This window comes from Eumetopias jubatus, unplaced genomic scaffold (assembly GCF_037043125.1).
Source record: "Eumetopias jubatus isolate StellerSeaLion01/CBP00866 unplaced genomic scaffold, mEumJub1_p1.0 scaffold_3, whole genome shotgun sequence".
NCBI classification, from domain to species: Eukaryota; Metazoa; Chordata; class Mammalia; order Carnivora; family Otariidae; genus Eumetopias; species Eumetopias jubatus.
This window is the reverse complement of record NW_028274809.1, coordinates 91,413,883-91,441,153: the sequence shown is the minus strand read 5'-3', so window position 1 is coordinate 91,441,153 and position 27,271 is coordinate 91,413,883. Positions and strand designations below refer to the sequence as shown.

At 36.9% G+C, this 27,271-nt stretch overlaps 1 protein-coding gene across 1 annotated transcript in view; it reads left to right on the top strand.

Moving 5' to 3' along the window:
* Positions 1–7,905, top strand: part of THSD7B (thrombospondin type 1 domain containing 7B) — a 763,227-nt gene extending 755,322 nt beyond the window's left edge. The window contains exons 26-27 of the mRNA XM_028101331.1: positions 1,351–1,438; positions 7,824–7,905. Coding sequence (XP_027957132.1) covers positions 1,351–1,438; positions 7,824–7,905 — 170 coding nt within the window. The remainder of the gene's footprint in view (positions 1–1,350; positions 1,439–7,823) is intronic.
* The last annotated feature ends 19,366 nt before the right edge of the window (positions 7,906–27,271 follow it).

Sequence of the window (27,271 nt, the reverse complement as noted above, 5' to 3'; positions counted from 1 at the left end):
GTGCTCGCTTTGGCAGCACATATACTAAAAAAAAAGGTGTATATTTTGTATGCATGTACTCATATACATTTGCATATACAAAGGAAACTAAAATGCTAAAGGGAAGGAAAATGGTAACGTGGTAGCTCCTGGCTTGGGAATTGAGAGAAAGTAGCAGGGTGACTTATTTTTCACTACATATCCTTTTTTAATAGTATGAAGTTTGATCCTATCCATTATGTTATTATAAAAAGTTATATTCGTTTTTAAGTAACAGGGACCACATACCTCTACACTGGGGATTTAAAAGTTCTGGATCCTCCAAATACTTCAGCTCTGTGAGGTTTAGCAGTAAAAAGATGAAAGGTGCTTTCTCACTCAGTGAAGACTTTTTTTTCCCCTGATGTAAAAAACTCAGAAGAGGGGATTTCATCGTTAGTGTTTCAAAGAGATCAGAATCAAAGCTTTGTTAAAAGTTTCATGACCATAGAAAAATATCATTACTACATTGAAACCTCATTCTAAAACCTAATTGAGTCCTTAAAAGTGTCTTGTAAGCAAAAACTGTAAGGGGTAGTGACAATATAATTTAATGTAATTGTGATATTATCCCAAACAAGTGTTTACAATAGATTTTGATCGTTGTTCATCCCACAGAAGCCTTTCAAATAAGATGCTGAGATGTTTTTTTGGACCTGCAGTTAATTACATTCATGTCATGTAATCAATCTTCTGTGTCTACCTTTCAGAAAGGAAGGCAGTTCCTTGGGAACGCTAAGGCCATTGTCTTTCTCAGTCAACTGTGCTCACATAAACAGAACATAGAAAACCATTCATACACTCAAGTTATACATAACATAGTAAAAATCACAAAACAGATCAGACTTACTTGGTTTTATTTTTAACTCTGGCAGATAGGATATCAAAATAATGTCTATACTTTTACATGTATGGTTATAATTTGACATTATTTGGGCATATAGTTTTTGTTCACTCGATATCATCTGTCACCGAACGTGGTGATAGTTTTCTTTGCATACAGGATGGCCTCTTAATCTTTTGGTTCTGTGTTGTCAAAATGTATTGCAATACTTTTTGTACTATATGTATAAGACTATACACAGATACATTTAAAATAGCCTGACAATTGTTAGATCTTATGCAGTAATGATTACTGGTGTGTGTTTGCCATTGTGAAAAATTTGATAGACTGTCGTACATTTTCACCTTCGTTGGATGTTTTCTAGCTGTCACATAGGGGTAGTTCCACTATGATTGTGACTTATGCCAGTCTCAGAATTCAGATGATAATTCAGATGAGAAGACGACTTTTGTATGCTAAGCTTGTTATTTAATCTCTATCTTAAACAGATGGCCGCGTAAAAATATGGGTTTATGGCGTTTCAGGTGGAGGTTTTCTTATCATGATTTTCCTAGTATTTACTTCCTACCTTCTTTGGTAAGTACTAACTAGCAAAACATTATATTCCATATTCTGATAGGTGAGGTATTATACTAAAAGATCCGTGGCCATTATAACTGGACCCTTAACCCACAAATAATTTTCAGGAGTGGAATACTTGAAATCATTTATCTTTCCTGTCCTCATTTTACTATTTTGATTATTTTTCAGCTTTGACTGAATCTTAGCTTCTCTTAGTACCTTCTAGGGACTGAAACTTGGCTCCCAGGCCCAGTGATTCTGAGTTAATTAGCCTTGCCTCTGTCCAGGTCATCCAGATGTTTAAAAGCATCTCAGGTAATGCTAAAATGCAGCTAAGGCTAAGAGCTAATGCTCTAAAAGAATTCTAATTCTTAAAATGACCTATCGATCTTGACCAGTGGGTTCAAACAACCTGTTTAGTACATTTTAAATAGTAGAGCCATGTGTTTATCCACCTTGACCAGATCTGAGAAAATTTTCTGTCAATTCCAGGAACCCCATTTTGTGACTTTTTATTATTCTCAGAAAATGATGATTGGTTTACTGTACAGAATATACTTTAGTTGAGCTGCTCTTGAAACGAGACAGAAGTAAATATGTTTGAATGTTTTCAAGTGTTGAGAATATTTTACCCAAGTTTTAATTTCAATTCAAATCCAGCCTTTGTGCATTTAGCCTCAAATTCTGTTTCCAAGGTTACACGGGTTTATAAATCTTTGGATCAGTGAAAATTAATGAAGAAAATAAGATGACTTTAATTCTTTCTGCTACCTATAGTGCTAGAAATTGAATCTAACTAATGTTTCCATAGTGCTGTAGTAAAAAGTAACACCTTTGGTTAGTTCTTCACCCTACAATCAAATGATTTGACCAATTTTTATGTCTCAATTGATAAATTTTGTGTGTATTCCTAGATCCTGTTTGTCTTAATGAACAAATGTGAAGGTGAAAGCCCCTTAAATGAGGTTCAGAGTAGTAGGATGCATTCATCACTAGAAAAGGTTAAAAAAGGAGGAAAAGGTCTGATAGTGCAACAAAAGACATGAAGGTTTGACAGATGAGAAACTTCTCCGACAGTAATGGCCCAACACAGTGTAAGGGAATAAGAGTTTGTTCTTTTGTAAAAGCTTAGATGTATCATCATTGTTATTGTTAATTCTGAATCTCTTAGGTATTCCAGGGAAGAGGGAACCATAGGATTTGGAATTGGGGATGTAGTAATTTAATTTATAGTAACAGTCATTAAATTTGCCTTTTTACATTTCTCTATTCCTTCAAGAATAAATATTTATTGAGGTCCTTTCTGAATGACTCTCAACTCTGGGGATTAATTAGGTACATCACTGAATTCTGGAAACAATTTTCTAGAGAATTTTTTAAGGATCAATGCAATTTTCCCTTACCTTTCAGTGACCAAATTACATAAATTAGTCTTCCTAAAATTTAGCCAGATGATCAGCCCCTCTCCTACTCAGACACCAGCAGTGACTTTCTTTGACAGCAAAATAAAATCATGTTTTGGCTGCCTAACCAGCCAACTAAATGCTTCCACAATAAGCTTGAACAATCCTTGCAATTTCACTTCTATTTCCCTATGCCTTGGATAGTCTGCTGTGTTCTATAAGCCCAAATCTATTTTTCTCATTGAAGACCTTTTTTTTAAAAATCACCTCCTTTATAAATTATTTTGATAAAATGGTAATTTTGTACTGGAATATTTAACCCATGTGTTTAGTTCTACATTCCCATCAATCTTAGTTCATTATAATATATGCATTTTCTCTACTTTCATAAGAGGCTGTGTCCATCTTCGTCATTGCTTTAATTCCCTTTCCACAGTCAGGTTCAGTTTTTCAAGTTTACCATCTTCATTTCTATCTAAGTTGTTGAGATACAGCACTTTCAGTCTCCTTGTGTTGCTGTTTCAGAAGTTTTACCCCAAGACCCCCCTGTACCCATTCACACGTATTAGGGAAGTTCACCATTTTACTGGTACTGTGCATGTATATTTTTGATGACTTATGTATTTTTTTGTATTATAAACTCTTCATTATATGAAAAACTTATAAGTCCTGAATGTAAGGGTACTTACAGTGGTACTTTCTAATTTTACAAGGAGGCTTCTTCTGCTTCCTTCTTCGATCCCATTCCCCTCCAGAATGAATTTTTACCATTAGCTATTGACACTTTATTGGTTCTTCCCAGTAAAATGCAAATGCCAGCATTTTCCCAAATAGTCTGGAATCACTTGTCCCTGGCATTTACTCTAGGCTGTGATTATAGTTGTTTCTTTAATATCTTCCTCCTCTACCACCCAAAGTAGAATAGTGGATGAATAAGTATTTTATGTAGGTTGCCTTTTCAGTCCTCACAATTATCTACCAAGTTGTTGCTTTATGATACCCATTTTAAAGAGAGCTAAGTTATTGAACTTTTCTGAGGATCACTTACCTGAGGTCATCAGCCTGGTAAACTCACCTCTAGGTTTGCCTAGGCCCAGAGATTATGCTCTTTCCACGGGCTTTCCACGGGTCTTCTAGTCTGCAATTTCTTTCTCTTGTGAGCCTAAAAACTCGTTAGATTCAATGTAGTGGCTACAGTTTTCATATTTTTTTAGAGGCTCCTTGTTTCCCAAATAAGCTATAGACCTCGGAACAGACCTATTGTATCAAAACACATACCATTTACTGTTACATATGAGCTGCCTAAAGAGTCCAAATAGATACTTTCACGGCATTTATTTCTATTAAATAGCTTGCAGAGGAGTTAGAAGATGACAGTTTTGGAGATTTCATATTTTCTCCCCAAAATATAAGGCTTAGGACTAGAGAACTGCTATAATATGCCAGGCCTTAGGTGTATACTTTAGATGAAAGCAATTTATAATAAAACTTAGAAATGCTTTTGAGAGAATATAGAAAAATCATCTTCCTAAGGACCACTTCGTTCAAATACAACCCTTTGTACATCTACCATTAGTGTTCGAAGTTTTTGAAATATTACTGGTGCCCCTGCTCCCCTGGCAGTAAAGATCCATGAGGCAATTTAGCAAAGACGAGCACTGGGTGAGCGTGTAGTTAATCTAAACACAGTGCCAGAAAATTGCTCGAGATAACTATAGCATATCTATCCTGCCCTGCCCAGTGCAACTCAGTAAATGGGTCCTCGTTCTGCCCAAGTTTGAGAGTAGTGCCCCCACTACCAGAGGCTCTGCCCTCAGGAGTGGCTGCCTAAACCAAAGACCATTTCAGGCTTTCATCAAGCTGTTTAATCTCTACTGCCCTGGGGATGGGTCCTTGGGGCTTGAATTCAGTGGTGCTGTTAAGTCCCATCAGTTTGCTTTGCGGGCTTCATGGGTTTGTCCTTTGCTAAAATGCAAATGATCACGGAAGAGGTCACTTTAAACGCGCGTCATGCAATGGTCTCTTACAGCCAATGTTGTGTAATAGCTTTATCCCTGTGCCAACCCTGAAAGTGGTGGTGGCTGTCAAGAGTGCTCCATTAGGAAGAGTTATGAGGCAACACCTCAGTCGGACAGGGAAAAATAGTGTGACAGATTAGCGATCCACTGTGGGTACAGGATGAGTGGTGGTGGCCTATGAGGCAGGCATTTGCGGGTCCTGATTTAGTGTGAAGTGGTCACACCTTTCCTGATATCGGAGTTGAAGAGAAAAAATATTTTTTAAAAAATACTTCTTACGGGAAAAATGAGTACCAGTAAGGGAGAAAGGAAAGAGAGCAGGGCCTCTCAAGACAGGTCTCCTAGTTGCTGGCATTGCTAAGGACAGCCCCTCCCCTCAGAGATCTTAAGTGGTCAGGAAACCGTAAACTCTCAGCTACCCAGCATGTACCACTTAGTTTACCAGCATTTAAGAACTTTCAAACTCTAAAATTTCTCAACTCTCATATATTCATAGTTATGATATTAGTATCAGCGAAGAGGTTAAACAACAATTTGAAGGGATTCGTAAAAAATGAGGTCTTCATCCAAATGATCCCCAACACACCCCATGGCCCACAAGGATTTAAAGCCTACACAATAGGAGACCCCTCTTTTTTCCCCATAATCCCATACATGGAAACTCATTCATAAAAATCTCTCTAATATTTAGAGAATTTTATAGGCTCAACAAACAGGCTGGCCAAGTTTAGATGTCTCCCAGGCAATATCAATATAAAGATCCCGCTATCTCTGTCCCTCTTCCCCACCCCCCCCCCGGACTCAGCTCTTCTTTCATTTCTCTCTGCCCATTCGCCCTTGGCAAATGCCAATTAAGAATGGATTGTCAGAAACTTTTTGGAAGCACCCACGTTTCTTCATCTCTCTTCCTTTCTCCTCCAAAAGGCAGGAGATACAGGGTGGAGATGATCCCAACTCTCGTTTCAGTTGAACTATCTCATTATTAGGACAACCTTCACTATCCCCAGAACCACCACAGGAGAGGCACAAGCTGTCACTTCCAAGTTGTCCTAAACTGTGGTGTGATTTTGTAGTACATTGAAATGCTGCAGATTAGCATGCTCTGGACCCTCATTTCAAGGTGGGCCCATTCTCTATGCTAGAGACAGGACCAAGCAATAGAACTAGAGCCACTGGAATATACTTATATATAAAGTTAAGTTGAATATTCTAATAATTATACAGTGAATACCCTTTTGAGAAGCACAAAATCAGAGACTAAGGTTACCATGGCAGAGGATGCTAGAGCAGGTTTCGGCCTATCCTCAGCTCGTCACCCACTGAGCATCCACTGCACCCCAGATGCCAAGCAGGAGCACTGATAGGATCTGTGGTTTTTCCTTTAGTGATTTTTAAAATCATTTTTAATTTCTTATTTTTGCAATGTTCATTATCAAACCAAAAAAATTGTTTTAGAACTTGAGCATTTAAACTAGGTGATTCTCCCTAAACTCATTTTAATTCTATCAAGCATTTCTTTTTGTGTATGTGGTAAAAATTCACATAATACAAGCCACCATTTTAACCATTAAGGGAAAGAAGCCAGACAGGCCACATATAGTGTGACTCCCTCTGTATGAAATATCCAGAATAGGCAAATCCCTAAGAGGTAGAAAGTTAAGTGATTGCCAGGGGCTGGGGGTAGGGGAAATAGGAAGACTACTTTGGTGGGTACAGTTTTTTTCTTTGGGGGGTGATGAAAATGTTCTGGAATTAGATGATGGTTACACAGCATTATGAATATACTAAATGCCGCTGAATTGTACACATGAAAATGTGTTTTTAATTTAAGTTCAAAGTATAAAAATTCCCACATACAGACAAAATGTTGTTTCTACCACATGCCAAGTTAATGGCATGGACACAGAGAGAGTGCACTGAAGAGGTTAAGGGCCTGGGCCTCTGTGTTAGACGTGCTTAAATTTCAGCCTCAGCCACTCAGTGACTTGGGGGAAGGTAAGTAACCTCTTTAGTCCTTCTCTGTAAAGTATTGACCCTAATGCTCTCCTCCTCTCAGGGTTGTTCTGGGTTTATTGAGATATTTTATGTAGAATGCTGAGCACAAGGTAGGCACTTAGTATACTTCCAATTAATAATCGATGCTATATAAAATAAACAAATTTGGAGACAAGGAAAGAGTTGGCTCCATGCTGGTAAGGACCACCCCAAAGAGCTGGGCTCTGGAGGCATGGCAAAGCCAAGGCACTGAGGAAGGAGGAAGGAAGGAGGAGAAACAGTATGGTAGGGGTGGGGCACGATGTGGTAAAATTCAAACTATAAACATTCATAAAGAGAAATTGAGTTTTGCCCATACTAAAGAAACAAAGTGTAATGCAGATTGTTTTGCCCCAGATCTGGGCCATCACCGTGTGATTGGCCAAGGTTACTCAACTTCAACTTCTCTATGAGAAGGAAGAGCCGCCCTCCTTGACCTGGCAAAGTTGTCAACCTCAGGTAAAACAGAGACCAGGTGAGAGTGGCTCTGCGTGGTGCAAGATCAAAGTTTCCTGACAGGCCCGGGTGTCATGGCCTCTAAATGTCAGGTTCCAGGCCAGAGCAGAAGTGTGTTTACTTAAGAACCACACCAGGGTAAGGCAGAGGAGTCTGGCTGCTCCTATGAAACATCTCTGATACGAGGGTCACAGTAGCTTGGCAATTAGTGAACGGCAGATGTTTGCATTACTGAGTATAAACAAGAACAAGTAGCCCTCTACCAAGTTCATTGTTTCTATGAAACCATTTTTAAGATTTTGAAAAAATGATCGCTTACCCTTAAAATAGGGATAAAATATACAAAGTATTCAAAAAAGAAACGCACAGGTTCAGAGCACTCTATCTTTTGTCATTTAACTACATGAATTTCTATACCTCATAATTGTCTTTGGCAGATGAAACAGAACTCTGTGAACCTTTATCTGAGGAATTCTTTTCCCTTTGCAGCAAGAAACCAAAACCACATCAAAGCACACCTCCCCAACAGAAGCCTCTGACCTTAGCCTACGATGGAGACTTAGACATGTAACCTGAAAAGAAATCCAAATGTAGACATCAACTGCCTTAACCGCTTTCTCTTTTGTAGCTCTCAGACTTCTCAGTTTTTTGAGGAATCTCTTGCTGTGATACATTGGGCAGAATACAAAAATTGCAAAAGTAATGTTACCTAACTTCATTTGGACATGGAGTCAAGGATTATTAGGTCTGCCATTTTGCTTTCAAGTTGTTTGTGGGTGTGTGTTTAATTTTTTGATTTTCCCAAGGGTCCTGAAAACCCTTCTCTTCCTGTTTGGAAATGGGAGGAAGAAAACATGATGGAATTCCCACAGACTTCAGTAAACTTTATCTTCAGCAGCATGATGACAATCTGGAGGAAAGTCCAATCAAGGCATTTACTGTAAATGATGAGCCTGACACTGCTTTTATGCACTATATTAGTGCAAGTCTTTATTCTTCCCATACTTCAACACTGAGTTTTCTAGAGTTTACATTGGTTCAAAGACTTTCAAATTGGATTGCCTATTTTCATGAACACAGAGAGAATGGTTTACCATTTCAGAAATTCTCTGAGTTTTTACCTTTAAATATTGTATTTTGTTTTGTAGCCAGGGGATGATGGCACTTCATGGGTTGCATTTATTGAAAAAAAAAAAAATGGAGTGGGCATAACTGCTGGTCTAGATGAAAGCTAGGTGGTTTCTGAATGAAGTATGTATTGAGTGTTAGGTGGTTATGTTGGAGAATGAGGTAGATTATTTGATTACTAACACTATTTTAACAGAAACTTAGCCATGTAGATATAGTACTATACCATACACACTTGTAATTCAGTTTAATGATGACAAACTCTGCTTTTGTAATTTCAGTTTTCTCTGAATATTTATAAATTCTTTTTTTGAATTTAATTCTCTGACCTCACTTAATATACATCAAACACCAATCCTGTTTGTAGCGAGTCTTGCTTTTATAAGGTTTCAATAATACCTAAACACATTAAAAAGCTGAAACCATTTTATGAAGATAATTGTTTGTAATTGTAGATGTTGAGAGTAAGAAGGTGCCATCTTGTGGTATTGACTTGTATTTATAACAAATAAAGTGCTCAAGAAGATGTTGCCTATTCTAGATTTATTCACTTATGAAATGCCCTTGCTTTGACAAAAACAGTTTTACTGACAGTTTCCCTGTGTCACTACTGTAGGGGTTGACAGATGAAATCACTGCCACAGGAAAGGATTCTTATTCCACATTCTCAACACTAGCGAGTACACCATGAAATAGAGCCAACTACAATTACACAGAGTAGCTCTGAAGGAATATTTAAAGCTCATTTAATATTAGAACAAACCACTGAAATAGGGCAAACACTGATATGCCAATGTCCTAAGAAAATGGGAATGTTAGAGGATGTTTTCATTTGTCCTATGACTTTTGTTAAGCATTTAATGCTGATTTACTGGTTTTGTCCAATGACACTATGGTTTAAAAAGAAAAAAAATAATGAAAATAGGATGGCTTATATTTATAGTGTCACTGAGAAAACACCCCCTAGAGTTGGCCTCTTATTAGTTCACTTAAATGAAAGCATCAACTGGTTCATAGTAATTCAAGAGATCCTGCTTCAGAAATCAAATCTTGGCTGTGCCCTTTACCCATGTATGATCCACCATAAGGACTGCAAATTATCTCTTGTTTCACCCACACAATGAAGATAATGAAATCATTTTCCTCTTAGGTTAGACATAGAAAAATGTCAGATGGGTTTGTGGTTCAAAATGGCAATGTAAGAGGATCGCCAACTTAACACCCCCCACCCCAGACAGACACATCAAAATCTACAGCTTCCTATGGAAAAATTCCCAATGAAATAAACCCCCAAAATAACTGAGCAACTCCTACACATCAAGCAAATGAGAAAATACATCAGGACAGGAGAAGCTGAGACATAATCTCACCATAAGCCCCATGCATGGTGCAGTGACCCACGACTGGAAGGGAACTCACAACCCCAAGCTTCTCCCGCAGGAGCAAAGGTTTGAACCCCACTTTTGGCACCCCAACTTTTAAGACCTGTACCTGTGAGATGCCCCCCAAACCATCTACCTTTGAAAGCCAGTGGGACTTGCATCACAAAACCCCCACTAGAAAACTGAGAAATAGTTCTTGAAAGATTCACACACACTCACCATGGCTAACCTCCGGGGCACAGCATACAGGCAGCGGTCTTTCTATGAAAGAGGCTATCTGCATATCTTAAAAGCTTTGACCTGAGGGTCAGGTATCTAAGCACACATTTAGGGCCCTACTAAGATACAAACACCATGGAGGCTGGTGGATCCCATCTTTACGTTCCCCCATGACCTTGTTCAGGTGGCCACTATCTCCTAGAAAGGAGACTGTACATGCATCTGGGGCCCTGGTTTTTGTGGCTGCAAACCAGGGGAGGACTCCCGATCACCTGACTGGTGGCCACTGGGCATTGTGTTCATAGGTCCAATGAAAAGATATCAAACAGCAAACAGTACTTAACTGGCCATTACCCCAGGGCTCCGTGAAGAAGGAGCAGACAGAAAAGCCCATCTCCTAGTCATCTCCTATAAGAGGTCCATTTGCATAGCTTAAAAGCTGTCGCCTGAGGATCCAGCTTCCAATCAGCCTGAATCCTAAGTGTTGGTTGAGATCCTCCCCTTTGGGACAGTAACAGGTGTTGGCAGACCCTCACCTACTGAGAGCCACAAAGAACTAAGTAGGTTGTTTCGACAGTGACAAAGGTTTGATAGACCAGCAGGGTTAATCAAAAAGGCTCATCTATGCAAAGCCTACTCCTTCAAAACTGGTAGAGGTGGCTGTTTCATCCAATGGATAGAAACCCAACAGAAAGTCAAGGAAAATGAAGAAACAGAGAAATATGTTCAAATGAAAGAACAAGATAAAACTTTAGGAAAAGACTTAATGAAACAAAGATACATGATTTATATGACAAAGTGTCCAAAGGTCACTGGCCCATCTATATGCTGCCTACAAGAGACTTGCTTCAGATCTAAGGACACATACAGACTGCAAATGGGGAGATGGAGAAAGATATTTCATGCAAGTAGAAACCAAAAGCTAGGATGGCTATACTTACATCACAGAAAATAGACTTTTAAACAGACTGTAATCAGAGACAAAGAACATCATTACATAATGATCAATGGTCAATACAAAAAGTATATAAAGTGTGTAAATATTTATGTACCCAATATAGGAGCACCTAAAATCTAGAAAGCAAACATCAATAGACCTAAAGGGAGAAATAGTAATACAATAATAGGGAGCATTATTTCCCCACTTTCATAGATCAAAGTCAATAAGGGAAACAGCCTTAAATAACATGTTAGACCAGATGGACTTGACATGTACAAGACACTTTATCCCAAAGCAGAACGCACATTCTTGTCAAGCACACATGCAACATTCTCACACAAAGTATAATAAATTCGAGAAGACTGAAATATCAAGCATCTTTTCTAAACACAGTGATATGAAACTAGAAATCAACTACAAGAAAACTAGAAAATCCCCATATATGTAAAGATTAAACAACGTGCATTGTAAAACCTATAGTGATAATGTTAATGCATATATTATAATGATAATGCCTACGTCAAGAAACAAGAAGGATCTTAGGAAGGAGGCAAAGTATGAGGATCCTGAGCTCACTGCCTCCCATGGACACACCACAACTGCATGTATTGCACCTCACTCTAAAAACCACCTGAAGACAGGCAAAACAGATCATCCACAGCTAACATCATAAGAGCAAAGACATATTGAAAAGGGTAGGAAGGGCAGAGGTGTGGTCAGGAACCCCCAGCATGGCTACCCACAAGTGAAAAGGATATCATAAACATGGAAGAGTGAGGGGATCAAGCCCCACACTTGGCATCCCTAGCCATGGGAACCCGTGCCAGGAAAATTGGTCCACATAACATCTGGCTTTGAAAATCAGTGGGATTTAACTCTGGGAAATCCGGAGAGCTATAGAAAACCAAGCCTCTGCACTTAAAGAACCAGCACACATTATATCACTTAGTCTGAGACCCAGCACAGAAACAACAGTTTGAAAAGCACTTCCTTTATACATGAAGATTTATTGACTAATTTTAGGACATGTGCCAGAGGGTCAGGGATCTACAGAAGCTTTCTCTGGAAATAGAAGTGCTGGCGGGCATCATTTTTCTTGTCCTCCATCAGCCTGAATAGTCAGAGGCTTTTGGGAGCCTGTTCTGACATCGTCCATTTATCTTGCCAGGACTGCTTGCCCACCCCATCATTTCCATGTAGACCTGCCCCACCCAACCCACCCACCCCAGCAGGTGCCCTTTCAAAGTGGCTCCTGCCCCACTACACCCAGCAGGCAGACTCAGCTCAGGCCAGCATCTCCCCAAAGTGGCCCACCACACCCGGAAGGCAGTCCTAGCTGGGACTGATGCACCAAAGCTGTCTTCTCCAGAGAAGAGGGGAGCTGATCGCAACAAGCAGTACCCCTGTACAATCTGCAGCTGGGACTCTCAGCTAACCAAGATAGGAGCAGGCCCTGCCCACCAGTGCACCCACAGCAGTAGCAACCAAATATTTCAGACAGTGGGGCTGAGAGCTAGCCCCACTTGACACCAAGTCTGCAGTGGCTCTAGCCAGGCCTCTCAGCTAACAGTGCTGTGTGCAAACCCTACCCACCAGCACACCTACAGAAGCTGCAACTGGGTCTTTCAGCTGGCTGTGCAGAGGGCAGTTCCTACCAACCAGGGTGCACAGAACAGTTGCAGCCTACCATTGCAGACAGCCTAGCTGAGAGCCAGCCTCCCCTGCCCCCACCAGCCCACATAAAGCTTTTGCAGCAGGGCTTCTCAGCCAGCCATTATAAGGACAAGCCCTGCCCATCAGCACACCACCAGAAGCTGCTGCTCAACCACAAAAGGAGAGCACATACAACCCACACAGGATACATCACTGGATCAACTGGTCCTGGTAGGGCACCACAAGATGCTTTCTATATAATGCCACTACTTTCAAGACCAGGAGACATAGTTGAGCTACCTAACACATAGAAGCAAACAATGAGTTAGATAAAATGAGAAGACAAAGGAATATGTGTGTTCCAAATGAAAGAACCAGAAAAAAACACAGAAAAGGAGCTAAATGAAACAGAGACAAGTAATCCATCTGATAAAAGTTTAAAATAATGGTCATAAAGAAAATGAAACTTGAAAGAAGAGTGGATGAACTCAGTGATAACTTCAAAAGAGAGATAGAAAATAGAAAAAAGAACCAGACAGGACTGAAGAATATAATAACTGAAATGAAAAATACTCTAAGGGAAGCAATAGTAGATTTGAGGATGCAAAAGAATGGATCAACAATCTGGAAGACAGGGTAATGGAAAGCAACCCAGATGAAAAACAAAAAAGTTTTAAAAAGGGTAGGGTAAGTTACCTCTGAGACAGCAAAGGTCTCAGACCTAAAATTTCTTCTTTAAAGAAATAAAAGGGCCAAGGAGGTATGGGAACATTCCCCCTCCACATTAAAAGCCCAGACCAGAGCAGGGTCTGGACACAATAGACTGGTTCCCATTGCTATAACTCACAGGTCTGGTTGTCTCAGGGAGCTCCAAATTCAGCAAGCCAGGGGTCCACAAGCCCAAACCTGCCATATTTGTCCTGGGACACAGAAAAAAAGTGATGATTTAAAAGGGCCAAGGAGCTGTGGGGAGTCTCCATGTCTACCTTAAAAGACCAGACCAGAACAGGGTCCAGATCACAGTGAGCTTGTGACATCAGTGAGCCCAGGGTCCTCAAGCCTACACCAGCCACTGTGGTGCTGGGGCACAGAAAATAAGCCACAGGTTTTCTCTATTTTTGTTCTTGTGGGTTTTTGTTTTGTTTTATTAAATTTTTAAATTCGCTTTTAAATTATTAATGTCACTTTTTTCCATTTTCTTATTTTAATTTGTGTGCTTTTTGGTTTTGTTTTTCCTTTTTCTCTTTTTTCTTATGACTTTCTTTTTTTTCCTTTATTATTTTCTTTTCTATAAAAACTAAGGACTTAAAAGTGTGGCTGGCATATACAGCCATAGCTCCAGCCAGACAGTGAAAGCCACAAAGCACACAGTCTACATAGGGGACAGCATACACAAAAAGCACTCCTTCACATTTAGGAAAAGTAGCCATTCTGCCTAATCCACAGGAATAAACAAAAAGTCAGGCAAAATGGGGAAACAGAGGAATATGCTCCAAAAGAAAGAATAAAAATAAACCTCAGAAAAAGAGCTAAATAAAACAGAGGCAAGCCATATTCTGATAAAGATTTTAAAGAAATGAACATAGAGATACTAACTGTGCTAGAGAAAAGAGTAGAAATTCTCAGTGAAATCTTCAATAAAGAGATAGATAATATTAAAATGAACCAATCAGATTTGAAGAATAACTAAAGTTATAAAAACAAAATACAAGGAATCAACAGTAGATTACAGGATGCAGAGAAATGGATCAGCATTCTGGAAGACAGTATATAGAAAGCAGACAAGCTGAACAGCAAAAGGAAAAAAAGATTAAGAGATCTCTTGGACAACATCAATTAAATAAACATTGACATTATGGGGCTCCCAGAAGAAAAAAAGAGAAAGGTGTAGAAAACATATTTGAAGAAATAATGATGAATCTTCCTTAACCTTGGGAAGGAAATAGACTCCAAGTCAAGGAAGCATGGAGAGTTATAAACAACATGAACCCAGGGAGGTCCACACCACAGTACATAATTAAAATGTCAAAGGTTATGGGGTTCCTGGGTGGCTCAGTCAGTTAAATGTCTGACTCTTGATTTCAGCTCAGGTCATGATCTCAAGGCCATGGGTTCAAGTCCTACGTCAGGCTCCATGCTCAGCAGGGAGTCTGCTTGAGATTCTCTCTCTCAATCTGCCCCTCCCATCCTGCACTCTCTCCCAGATAACTAAATAAAAGTCAAATATTAAAGAGAAACCATCTGTAAGGCAATAAGAGAGAGACAAAAAGTTACCTGTAAGGGAAACCCTATAAGGCTATGAACTGATTTTTCAGCAGAAAGTTTGCAGGCCACAACAGAGTGGCATGATATATTCAAAGTGTTGAAAGGAAAAAACCTACAATGAAGAATATTCTACACAGCAGGTTTATCATTCAGATTTGACCATAAGATAGTTTCTGAGACCAAAACAAAGCAAAACAAAAAACCAGGAGTTTATCACAAGTAAATAAGCCTCACAAGAAATGATAAAAGGACATCTTTAAGTGGAAGAAATGACCATAATTAGACATAAGAAAATTATGAATAAAAAGATGTAAAATATAAAAACATATATGTAACATGTGGAGTAGGTAGTAAGGGAAGAGAAGGGGAAAAAGAAAGTGAATTTTTTAAAGAATGTATTCAAACTTACATGACCATCAAATTAATACAGACTGTTATTTACTTAGGATGTTATATATGAACTTCATGGTAACCAGAAATTCAAAACCTATGATAGATTACACACACACACACACACACACACAAACACACACACAAAGACAAATAACACTATAGAAGCTCAATCACAAAGAAAGCAAGAAGGAACAAAGAACTACAAAAAAAAAAAAAAAACAGAAAACAAATTTTTTAAATGGCAACAAGTATAAACCTATCAAAAACCACTTTAAATGTAAATGGTCTAAGTGTTCCGATCAAAAGAGTGAGGCAGAATGGATAAAGACTGATTGATATGCTACCTACATGAGGCTCACCTCAGACCTAAGGACACACACTGACTGAAAGTGAAGGGATGGAAAAACATTTGCAAAGGAAATGGAAGCAGAAAATAAAAAGCCAGGGTAGCAATACTTATATGACAAAACAGATTTTAAAACAAAGACTATAACAAGAGATGAAAAGAGGCATAACAAAATGATAAATGAATCAATCCAACAAGAGGATATAACAGTTGTAAATATCTAAGCACCCACACTGGAGCACTTATACATAAAGCAAATAGTAATGGACATAAAGAGAAAAATTGGCAGTCATACATTAATACTAAGGGAATTTGACACCCCACTCACATCAATGGATAGATCATCTGGACATGACATATTGGACCCGGTGGACATAACAGATATATACAGAAAATTCCATCCAGAAACAACAGAATACACATTCTTTTCAAGGGCCCATGTAACATTCTCCAGAAGAGATCACATATTAGGCCATAAAACAAGCCCCAATAAATTTAAGAAGATTGTAACCAAACCATACATATTTTCCTATCACAACAGTATGAAATTGGAAATAAATCACAAGAAAAAAACACAAAACTGGGCAAAACACAAACATGTGGAGACTAAAGAACATGACATTAAACAACCAATGGGTCAACCAAGCAATCAAATGAAATTGAAAAACAGTCCAAAGTCTTTGGGACACAGAAGAAGCAGTTTTAACAGAAAAGAATCTAGTGATACAAGCCGACCCCATCAAATAAGAAAAAGCTCAAAACCAGTCTCAGCTTCCACCTACAGAAACTAGAAAAGGAAAAAACAAGCAAAACCCAAGATGAGTAGAAAAAAAGAGAATAAAGATCAGAAGTACATGGCATGGAGACTAATAAAACGATAGAGAAAATCAATGAAACCAAGAGCTAGTTTTTTGATATTATAAATAAAATTGACAAACCAAACTCATCCAGAAAAAAAAGAGAAAGGACCCAGATAATTAAAATCAGAAATGAGAAAGATTAAGTTACAACTGACACCAAAGAAGGAAACGGGATTATAAGAGAGTACTACAAAAAATTACATGCCAACAAACTGGACAACCTAGAAGGAATGGATAAATTCCTTAAAATACACAATCTTTCCAAACTAAATCAGAAAGAAATGGAAAATCTCAACAGACTGATTCCAAGTAACAAAATTGAATCTATAATCAAAAAACTACCAAAAAATAAAAGTCCAGGACCAGATAGATTCACAAGGGAATTCTATCAAACATTTAAAGGATTAATACCTATTCTCCTCAAATTATTCCAAAAAAAAAAAAAAAAAAAAACCAGAAAAGGAAGGAAAGGTTTGAAGTACATTCTATGAGGCCAGTATTACCTGATACCTAAACCAGATAAAGACACCACAAAAAAAGAAAACCACAGGCTAATAACCTTGATGAACATAGATGCAAAAATCCTCAATAAAATATTAACAAACTGAATACAGCAATACATTAAAGATTATTCACCACAATTAGGTGGGATTTATTACAGGGTGCAAGGATGGTTCAATAATTGCAAATCAACATGATACACCACATCAACAAAATACATGATAAAAATCACATGATCATCTCAGTAGACACAAAGTTTTTGACAAGATTTAACATTCATTTATGATAAAAACTCTCAACAAACTGGGGTTAGAGGGAACATATCTTAACATAATGAAGGACATATATTAAAAACTCACAGTTAACGTCATACCCAATGGTAAAAAGCTGAAAGCTACCCCTCTAAGGTCAGGAACAAGACAGGAATGTCCATTCTCACCACTTTTATTTAACATCACACTAGAAGTCCTAGTCACAGCAATCAGACAAGAAAAGTAAATAATAGGCATCCATATTCATAAAGAAGTTAAACTGTCACTATTCATAAGTGACATGATACTATATATAGAAAACCCTAAATACTCCAAAGGGGGGGGAGGAACTACTAGAAGTAATAAATTCAGTAAATTGAAAGGATACAAAATTAATACCCAGAAATTGGTAGCATTTCTAAGCACTAATAATGAAGTAGCAAAAGGAGAAATTTTAAAAATAACACTGTTTACAATTGTACCAAAAAGAATAAAATATCTAAGAATAAACTTAACCAAGGAGGTGAAAAACCTGTACTCATACTCTGAAAACGATGAAACACCGATGGAAGAAATTGAAGATGACATAAACAAATGGAAAGATATTCCATGCCAGTGAATTGGAAGAATGAATATTGTTAAAATGTTCATATTATCCAAAGCATCACCAATTGAATGCAATCCTTATTAAATACCAATGGCAGTTCTCATGAGACTAGAATAAAAAAATCCTAAAATTTATACAGAATTACAGAAGACCTTGAATAGCCAAAGCAATTCTGAGAAAGAACAGAGGTATCACACCCCCAGATTTACAACTCTATTACAAAGCTGTAGTGATCAAAATAGTATGGTACTGGCACAAAAATAGACACACAGCTGAAATGTAATAGAGACTCCAGAAGTAAAACCACAATTATGTGTTCAATTAATTTATGACAAAAGAGGCAAGAATATACAATGAAGAAAAGCTGATTTATTCAACAAATCGTGCTGGGAAAACTAGACAGCTACATATAAAAGAATGAAACTAGACCACTTTCTAACACCATACACAAAAATGAACTCAAAATGAATTAAAGACCTAAATGTGAGACCTGAAACCATTAAAAAATCCTATAAGAGAATATAGGCAGTAATTTCTCTGACATTGGCTTTAGCAACATTTTTCTAGCTATGTCTTCCAAGGCCTGGGAAACAAAAGCCAAAATAAGCTATTGAGACAGCAAAAAACAAAACACAAAACAGAGCGAAATGCACACACATTTGCACATAAAAGGAAACCATTGACAAAACAAAAAATCAGCCTAGGAGAATGGGAGAAGATATTTGCAAAAAATATATCTGATAAGGGATTAATATGCAAAATATATAAAGAATTTATACAACTCAACACCAAAAAACCCCCCACAAATAATCCAATTTAAAAATGGGCAGAAGACATGAACAGACATTACTCCAAAGAAGACACACAGATGAACAACAGACACAAGTAAAGATGTTCAACATTACTAATCATCAGGGAAATGCAAATCAAAACCACAATGAGACATTACCTTATACCAGGTAGAATAGCTATAATTAAAATGACAAAAATAACAAGTGTTGACAAGGATGTGGAGGAAAAGGAACCCTTGTGTGCTGTCAGTGGGAATGTAAACTGGTACAGCCACTGTGGGAAACAGTATGGAGGTACCTCAAACAATTATAAATAGATATATGATAATAATTCCAGTATTGGGTATTACCCAAGGAAAATGAAAACATCATTTCTAAAAGATACACACACCTCTATGTTTATTTCAGCATTATTTACAATAGCCAAGATATGGAAGTAACCTAAGTGTCCATCAATAGGTGAATGGATAAAGAAAAATATGTGTGTTTTTCTTTATACATTTCTTTATATATGTATATATATGTATATATATAAATGTATATATATACATTTTCTTTATACATATATTTCTATAAAGAAAAATATGTATACACATATACATACAATAGAATATTAAGCATCTATTTACAAAAAGGAGGAGATTGCCCCATATGAGACAACATGGATGCACCCAGAGGGTATTATGCTAAGTGAAATAAATAAGACTGAGAAAAACAAGTACCATATGATTCCATTCATACAAGGATTCAAAAAAAAAAAAAAAGGAACAAACAAAGCAGAACAAACTTATAAATACAGAAAACAAACTGATTGGGTTGGGCAAAATGGGTTGGGAGGAGTGGGAGATATAGGCTTCTAGTTATGGAGTGCATAAGTCACAGGAATAAAAGGCAGAGCATAAGGAATACAGTCAATGATATTGTAATAGCAATGTAATAGGACAGCTACACTTGTGGTGAACATAGCATAATGTATAAACTTATCAAATCACAAAGTTGTATACCTAAAACTAATATAACACTGTGTGTCAACTATGTTCAAAAGACAGAGAGAGAGAGAGAGTGCGTTTAAGAGAGAACAAGAAACTGGCCAAAAAAGAAAAAGAAAAGAGGAAAAAAAGAGAAAAGAAAGGGAAAGAGGAAAGGAAAGAGGAGGAAAGAGGAGGAAAGAGGAAAGGAAAGAGGAGGAAAGAGGAAAGGAAAGGGAAGGGAAGGGAAAAGGAAACTGGCCAAAAAAAAAAAAAAAAAGAAAAGAAAAAGAGGAAAGAGGAATGGAAAGGGAATGGAAAGGGCAGGGAAGGGAAAGGAAAGGAAAGAAAAAAGAAACCAGCAAAATGGCAAGGGAGCTACTGGAATTCTCTCCAGGACTGAGAAGCTGTCTGCCATCATAGTTTATGTTTCCCTTCAACTTGGTAGCATGGAGAGAAATGGGATCCAGGTACCCTAGCTGGCTTACCATCTCAGCAAGCCCTGGGCCTCTAGCCAACACCAGCTCCAGCTATCCCACCAAGGTGGCCCCAGTGCAATGCACACTGAGACACCAGAGTCAGCACTAACTACAACTCCAGCTGTAGTGCCAAGGTGACACAGACACGAAGCACCCAGAACACTCCAGGCCCTCACCACTTAGGCTCCAGACAGCTTGCTAGAGCACCCCTGGTGCAGAGCTCTCTGGTAACTCCCAACTCATACTTCACAGATGCCTCTCCAAGGTGTTCTGTGGAAAAACACGCCAGCTTGCACTCTCTCAGCTTTAGCTATCCTCCCAGAGCACCCTCAATGAAGATAGTAGCAGAACATCCTGGCCTTTACCCACTTCATCTACAGTTATCCTGCCAGGGCACTCCCCGCATGGAGCACTGCTAACACCCCAGCCCATGCCCTATGTTGACTACAACATCTCTGCCAAGGTGCCCTCTGCACAGAGAACCCTAGGACCATGCTGATCCACATCCACCTCAGTTCTGTTCATCCACGAAGGGCAGTCCTAGCATGGAGTGCCCCAGAAACCTTAGCGCATAACAATTACCAAAGACACAACGCACACACAATTTATACAGGAGATGACCACATGCAAGACCATTCCTTCAAGTTTAGAGGAAGTAATTATTCGGCCTAATTCATAGAAACAAAGAGAAAAAGTCAAGCAAAATGAGGAGACAGAGGAATATACTCCAAATCAAAAACCTCAGGAAAAAAAAAAAAATGAAACAGACATAAGCAACATGTCTGATAAAAAATTTAAGGTAATGATCATAAAGATGCTACCACACTGGAGAGAAGAGTGGCAAAACTCAGTAAGAACTTCAACAGAGAGAGAGAAAAAAATATATGTATATATAAAAACACCAATCAGAGTTGAAGAATACAGTAACTGAAATTAAAATACACTATAAGGAAACAGAAGATTAGAGAATGCAGGACGGATGGGCAATCTGAATAACAGGGTAATGAAAAGTAACAAAGCTGAATAACAAGAAGGAAAAAGACTTTAAAAAATTAGGGTAGGTTAAGGAATCTTTTTGACAACATCAAACAAAAATCACTCACATTATAGGGTCCCAGGAGGAGAAAAGAGAAAGAAGGGGGAAGAAAATTAATTTAAAGAAACAAAATCTGAAATTTTCTGTAAGATGGGGAAGAAAACAGACATCCAGTTTCAAGATTCACAAAGAGTTCCAAACAAGATGAACCCAAGAAGGTCCACACCAAGACACATAATTAAAATGTCAAAGATTAAAGATAAACAATTTTAAAGGCAGCAAGGGTGAAGCAAAAAGTTATATACAAGAAAATCCCCATAACACTATCAGCTGATTTTTCCTTTGCAGAACAGAAGGGAGTAGCATGATATATTCACAGTACTGAAAGGAAAAATTCTACAACTCTTGCCTAACTGTGCTTTAAAGAGAGAAAAATAGTTTCCCAGATAAACAATAGATAAAGGAGTCAATCACTAATTGAGCCTCACAATAACTGCTAACGGGATTGCTTTAAGTGGAAAAAGAGAAGGAATATTTAGAATAAAATCATAAACCAAAAGATGTAAAATATGACAAGATTTACATAAAATGTAGAGGGGGGATAAAAAAAGAAGTCATTTTAGAATGTGTTTGAATTTAAGTGACCACCAACTTAAATAAACTAATATAAACTTGGGTTGTTAATATATAAACCTTATGGTAACCACAAATCCAAAACCTATTACAGATGCACAAAAAAATAAAGGGAAGCCAAGCATAACACTACAGAAAGTCATCAACCACAAGGAAAGAGATTAGAAGAAGAAAACAACAGAGAGGAACTACAAAAACAACCAGAAAACAATTGAATGGCAATAAGAATATATTTATCAATAATTACTTTAAATAGTCTAAATGCTCCATTAAGAAGACATAGGGTGTAAAAGGATTAAACAACAATGAAAACAAGATCCATTTATATGCTACCTCAAAGAGACTCACTTAAGACCTAACACATATGGATTGAAGTAAAAGGAGGGAAAAAGATATCCCATGCAAATGGAAGCAAAGAAACCAAAACAACTTAGAATAGCAATACTTATATCAGACAAAATGGACTTTATAACAAAGACTTCAATAAGAGATTTGGGCATTATATCATGATAAAGGGATCAATCCAACAAGAGGGCATTATATCATGATAAAGGGATCAATCCAACAAGAGGATATGACAATTAAGAATATCCATGCACCGAACATTTGAACACTTAAATACATAAAACATTAATGGACAAAAGGAGAAATTAAGAATAATACAATGCATCCCATTTACATAAATGAATAGATCATCTAGACAGACCATCAATAAGGAAATACTGGCTTTGAATAATACAGTCAACCAGATGAACTTAAAAGATGTATATAGAACATTCCATCCAAAACCACAGAATACACATTGTTTTCAAGTGTACTTAGAACATTCTCCAAGATAGATCACATGTTCTACCATAAAACAATCTCAATAAATTTAAGATCGAAATAATATCATACATCTTTTCTAACCATAATAATATAAAACTAGAAATCAATTACAATAAAAAAACCCTCAAAAACACACAAATCCATGTAACCAAACAACATACTACTAAACAACCAATTGGTCAACAAGAATAATCAGAGAGGAAATGAAAATATACATGGAGACAAATGAAAATGAGAAGACAAATGTTCTAAATCTTTTGGACACACTGAAAGCAATACTAAGAGGTAAATATTTAGTGAAACATGCCTACCTCATGAAACAAAAACAAGCTCAAATAAACCAGCTAACCTTATAATGAAGGGAGGAGAAAAAGAACAAACTTCACTCAGAATCACTAGAAGGAAGAAAATAATAAAGATCAGAATAATCTGATAATAATTTATCAGAAATAAATGAAATAAAAACAGAAAAAGATCATACAACTAGAAGCTGGTTTTTTGAAAAGATGTTAATAAACCCGACCAGACCTACAAAGAAAAAAGAGAGGACACAAAAAAGAGATGAAATAGGACACCACCACAGAAATACAAAGATTATAAAAGAATACTATAAAAATTACATGCCAACAAATTGGACAACCTACAAGAAATGGATTTCTGGGATGCCTGGGTGGCTCAGTGGTTAAGCATCTGCCTTCAGCTCAGGTCATGATCCCAGGGTCTTGGGATCGAGTCCTGCATCAGGCCTTGCTCAGTGGGGAGACTGCTTCTTCCTCTGCCTGCCACTCCACATGCTTGTGCTCTCTGTTTCTCTGACAAATAAGTAAATAAAACCTTTAAAAAAAAAAAAAAAGAAAAAAGAAATGGATCAATTCCTAGAAACACCCAATATTCTAAAAACTGAATCAGAAAGGAGGAGAAAATTTGAATAAACCAATTACTAGTATCAAAATGGAATCAGTAATAAAAAAAAATCCCAACAAACAACAGTTTAGGACCAGATGGACTCACAGGTGAATTCTACCAAACATTTAAAAAGATTTACTACCTATTCTCAAACTATTCCACAAAATAGAAGAGGAAAGAAAACTTCCAAATACACTCTGTGAGGCCAGCATTACCCTGATACCAAAACCAGACAAAGACACTGCAAAAGAAAACTATAGCCTAATATCCCTAATGAACATAGATGCAAAAATCCTCAACAAAATACAAGTGAACTGCATTCAACAATACATTAAAAAGATCATTCCCCATGATCAAGTGGGATTTATTTTGGGGATGCAAGAATGGTTCAATATTCCCAAATCAGTCAAGTAATACACCACATCAACAAAAGGAATGATATAAATCATATGATCATCTCAATAAACACAGAAGCAGCATCTGACAAAATTCAGCATCAATTTACAATAAAAATTCTCAACAAAGTGGGTTTAGAAGGAACACACCTAAACAAAATAAGGCCATATATGATAACCTTTCACAGCTAACACCATACTCAATGATAAAAATCTGAGAGCTCTTCCTTTAAGATCAGAAACAAGACAAGAATGTCCCCTTTTGCCATTATTATTCAACATAGTACTAAAGTCCTAACCACAAAAATCAGGCAAGAAAATAAAAGGGATCCGTATTGGTAAGGAAGAAGTTTAACTGTCACTACCTTCAGAATAAATGATATTATTCATAGAAAATCCAAAAAACTCTACAAAAAACTTAGAAGAAATAAATTCAGTAAAGTTGAAGGATATAAAATTAATACACCAAAGTTTTTGCACTTCTATATATTAATAATGAAGCAGAAGGAAAAATTAAGAAAACAATCCCATTTACAATTGCACCAAACTTAATACCTAGAAATAAACCTAACCAAGAAGGTGAAAGGCCTATAATTTGAAAACTATAAAATATTGAAGAAAATAATTGAAAATGACATACAAAAAGACTGAAAAATATTCCATGCTCATAGATTGGAAAAATTAATATTATTAAAAATGTCCAAACTACCCAAAGCAATCTACAGAGTCGATGAAACCCTTAACAAAGTATCAATGGCATTTTTCACAGAACTAGAATAAGAAATCCTAAAATTTGTATGGAAGCACAATACATGCCTAATAACCAAGCAATCTTGAGAAAGAACAAAGCTAGAGTATCACAACCCCAGATTTTGAAATATACTACAAAAAGCTGTAGTAACCAAAACATTAGGGTACTGGCCCAAAAATAGGCACATAGGACAGTGGAACAGAATAGAGAACCCAGAAATAAATCCATGCCTATATGGTCAATTAATGTACAAGAAAGGCAGCAAGGATAAACAATGGGAAAAAGTATCTCCACAAACGACACTGGGAAAAGTGGATGGATACATGCAAAAGAATGAAAGTGGAACTTTCTTACACCATACACAAAAATAAACTCAAAAGAGATTAAAGACCTACACTGAGACCTGTAACCACAAAAAGGTTTTGCACAGTAATGGAAACCATCAACAAAACAAATGCAACCTGCATTTGCAAATAAGATATCTGATAAGGGATTAATATCTAAAAAAATATAAAGAATTTACATCACACACACACACACAAATAATAATCCAATTAAAAATGGGCAAAGGACCTGAATAGACATTTTTTTTTCCCAAGAGGACAAACAGATGGTAAACAGACATATGAAAAGATACTCAACATCACTAATTATCAGGGAAATGCAGATCAAAACTATAATAAGGTATCTCCTATCATAATGGCTAGAATCAAAAAAATAAGAAACAATAATGGCAAGGATGTGGAGGAAAAGGAACTTTTGTGAATTGATGAATATGTAAATTGGTGCAGCCTTTAAAACAATATGAGGTCCCTTAAAAAAAAAATAGAAATACCATATGATTCAGAAATTCCACTACTGGGTATTTACCCAAAGAAAACAAAAATACCAATTCAAAAAGATACATGCACCCGTTTATTGCAGCATTATTTACAACAGCCAAGATATGAAAGCAACCCAAGTGTCCATCTATAGATGAATGGATAAAGAAGACATGGTACGTATATAAATGGAACGTTATTCAGCCATAAAAAAGAATGAAATCTTTCCATCTCCAACAATTTGGATAGACCTGGAGGGTATAATTTTAAGTAAAATAAGTCAGTCACAGAAAGACAAATGCTATATGATTTCACTCATGTGTATAATGTAAAGAACAAACAAAATCCAGACTCATAAAAACAGAGAACAAACTAGTGAGTGCCAGAAGGGAAAACAGAACAAACTAGTGGGTGAAGGAGGGGAAAGAAGGGGTGTGAGGGGATGAGTAAAAAGTGGTGAAGGGGAGTGGTAGATACAGGCTCCCAGTTAAGGAATGAATAAGGGATGAGAGCATAGGGTAGAAATACTTGTGGTGAGCATAACATATAGACTTGTCAAATCATGATGTTGTATACCTGAAACTAATGTAACATTGTGTGTCAACTCTACTTTAAAAAATACACACACACACACACACACACACACAGAAGTGGAATGAGGTTGGTGTTTTTGAAAATTGCATCAGTATCCCTAGCATTTGGTTTCAGCAATCATTTGCAATGTAGAACCATGCTGTATTATGGAGCAGTGGGACTCCTTGTAAGATGTTTGGCATCCCTGGCCCTACCCACTAAATGCAGTGGTGCCCCTCTCCCAAGTCATTTTTTTTACAAAAAAATTCTCACTCTATAGCATGGTGACTGTAGTTAAAAATAATGTTTTACATATTTGAAAGTTACTGAGAGTAGATCTTGAATTCTCATCACAAGAAAACAAAAGATGTAACTGTGTGATAGTGGATGTTAACTAAACTTAACGTGGTACTCATTTTGTAATAATACATATATCAAATAATTTTTATACTACCTAAAACTAACACAGTGTTATATGTCAATTATATCTTGATTTTAAAAATGAATAAATAAAAGATAAAACGAAGACTGTAACAAGAGACAAAGATGAGCATTCATCATAATGATGAGGGGATCAATTAAAAAAAAGATATGATTGTAATTATCTTTGCATCCAACACTTGAGCACCTAAATATATAAGGCAAATATTAACAGATATAAAAATTAAATTGGCAGTAATATGGAAATAGTGGGGACTTCAACATCTCACTTACATCAATGGATACATCATTGAGAAAGAAAATCAACAAGAAAACAGTGACTTTGAATAACACATCAGACCAGTTGGACTTAACATGTATATATGGAATATTCCTTTCAAAAGTTGCAGAATAAACATTGTTCTCAATTGCACATGGAACATTATCCAGTGTAAATCATGTTTGGTCACCAAACAAGTCTTAATAAATTTGAGAAAACTGAAATCATATCAACCATCTTTTGTCACCACAACAGCATGAAACTAAAGCAATCAATTATAAGAACCAGAAGAAATACAAACGCAAGTGAAGGCTAAATAACATGCTACTAAATGACAAATGTATCAGTGAAGAAATCTAAAAGGAAATTAAAAAAAAAATACATGGAGACAAATGAAAATGGAAACACTATGGTTCAAAATGGCACAGAGCAAAAGCAGTTCTAAGAGGGAAATTTATAGTGATACAGACCTACCTCAAAAAAAGAGGAAACTCAAATAAGTCATCTAAAC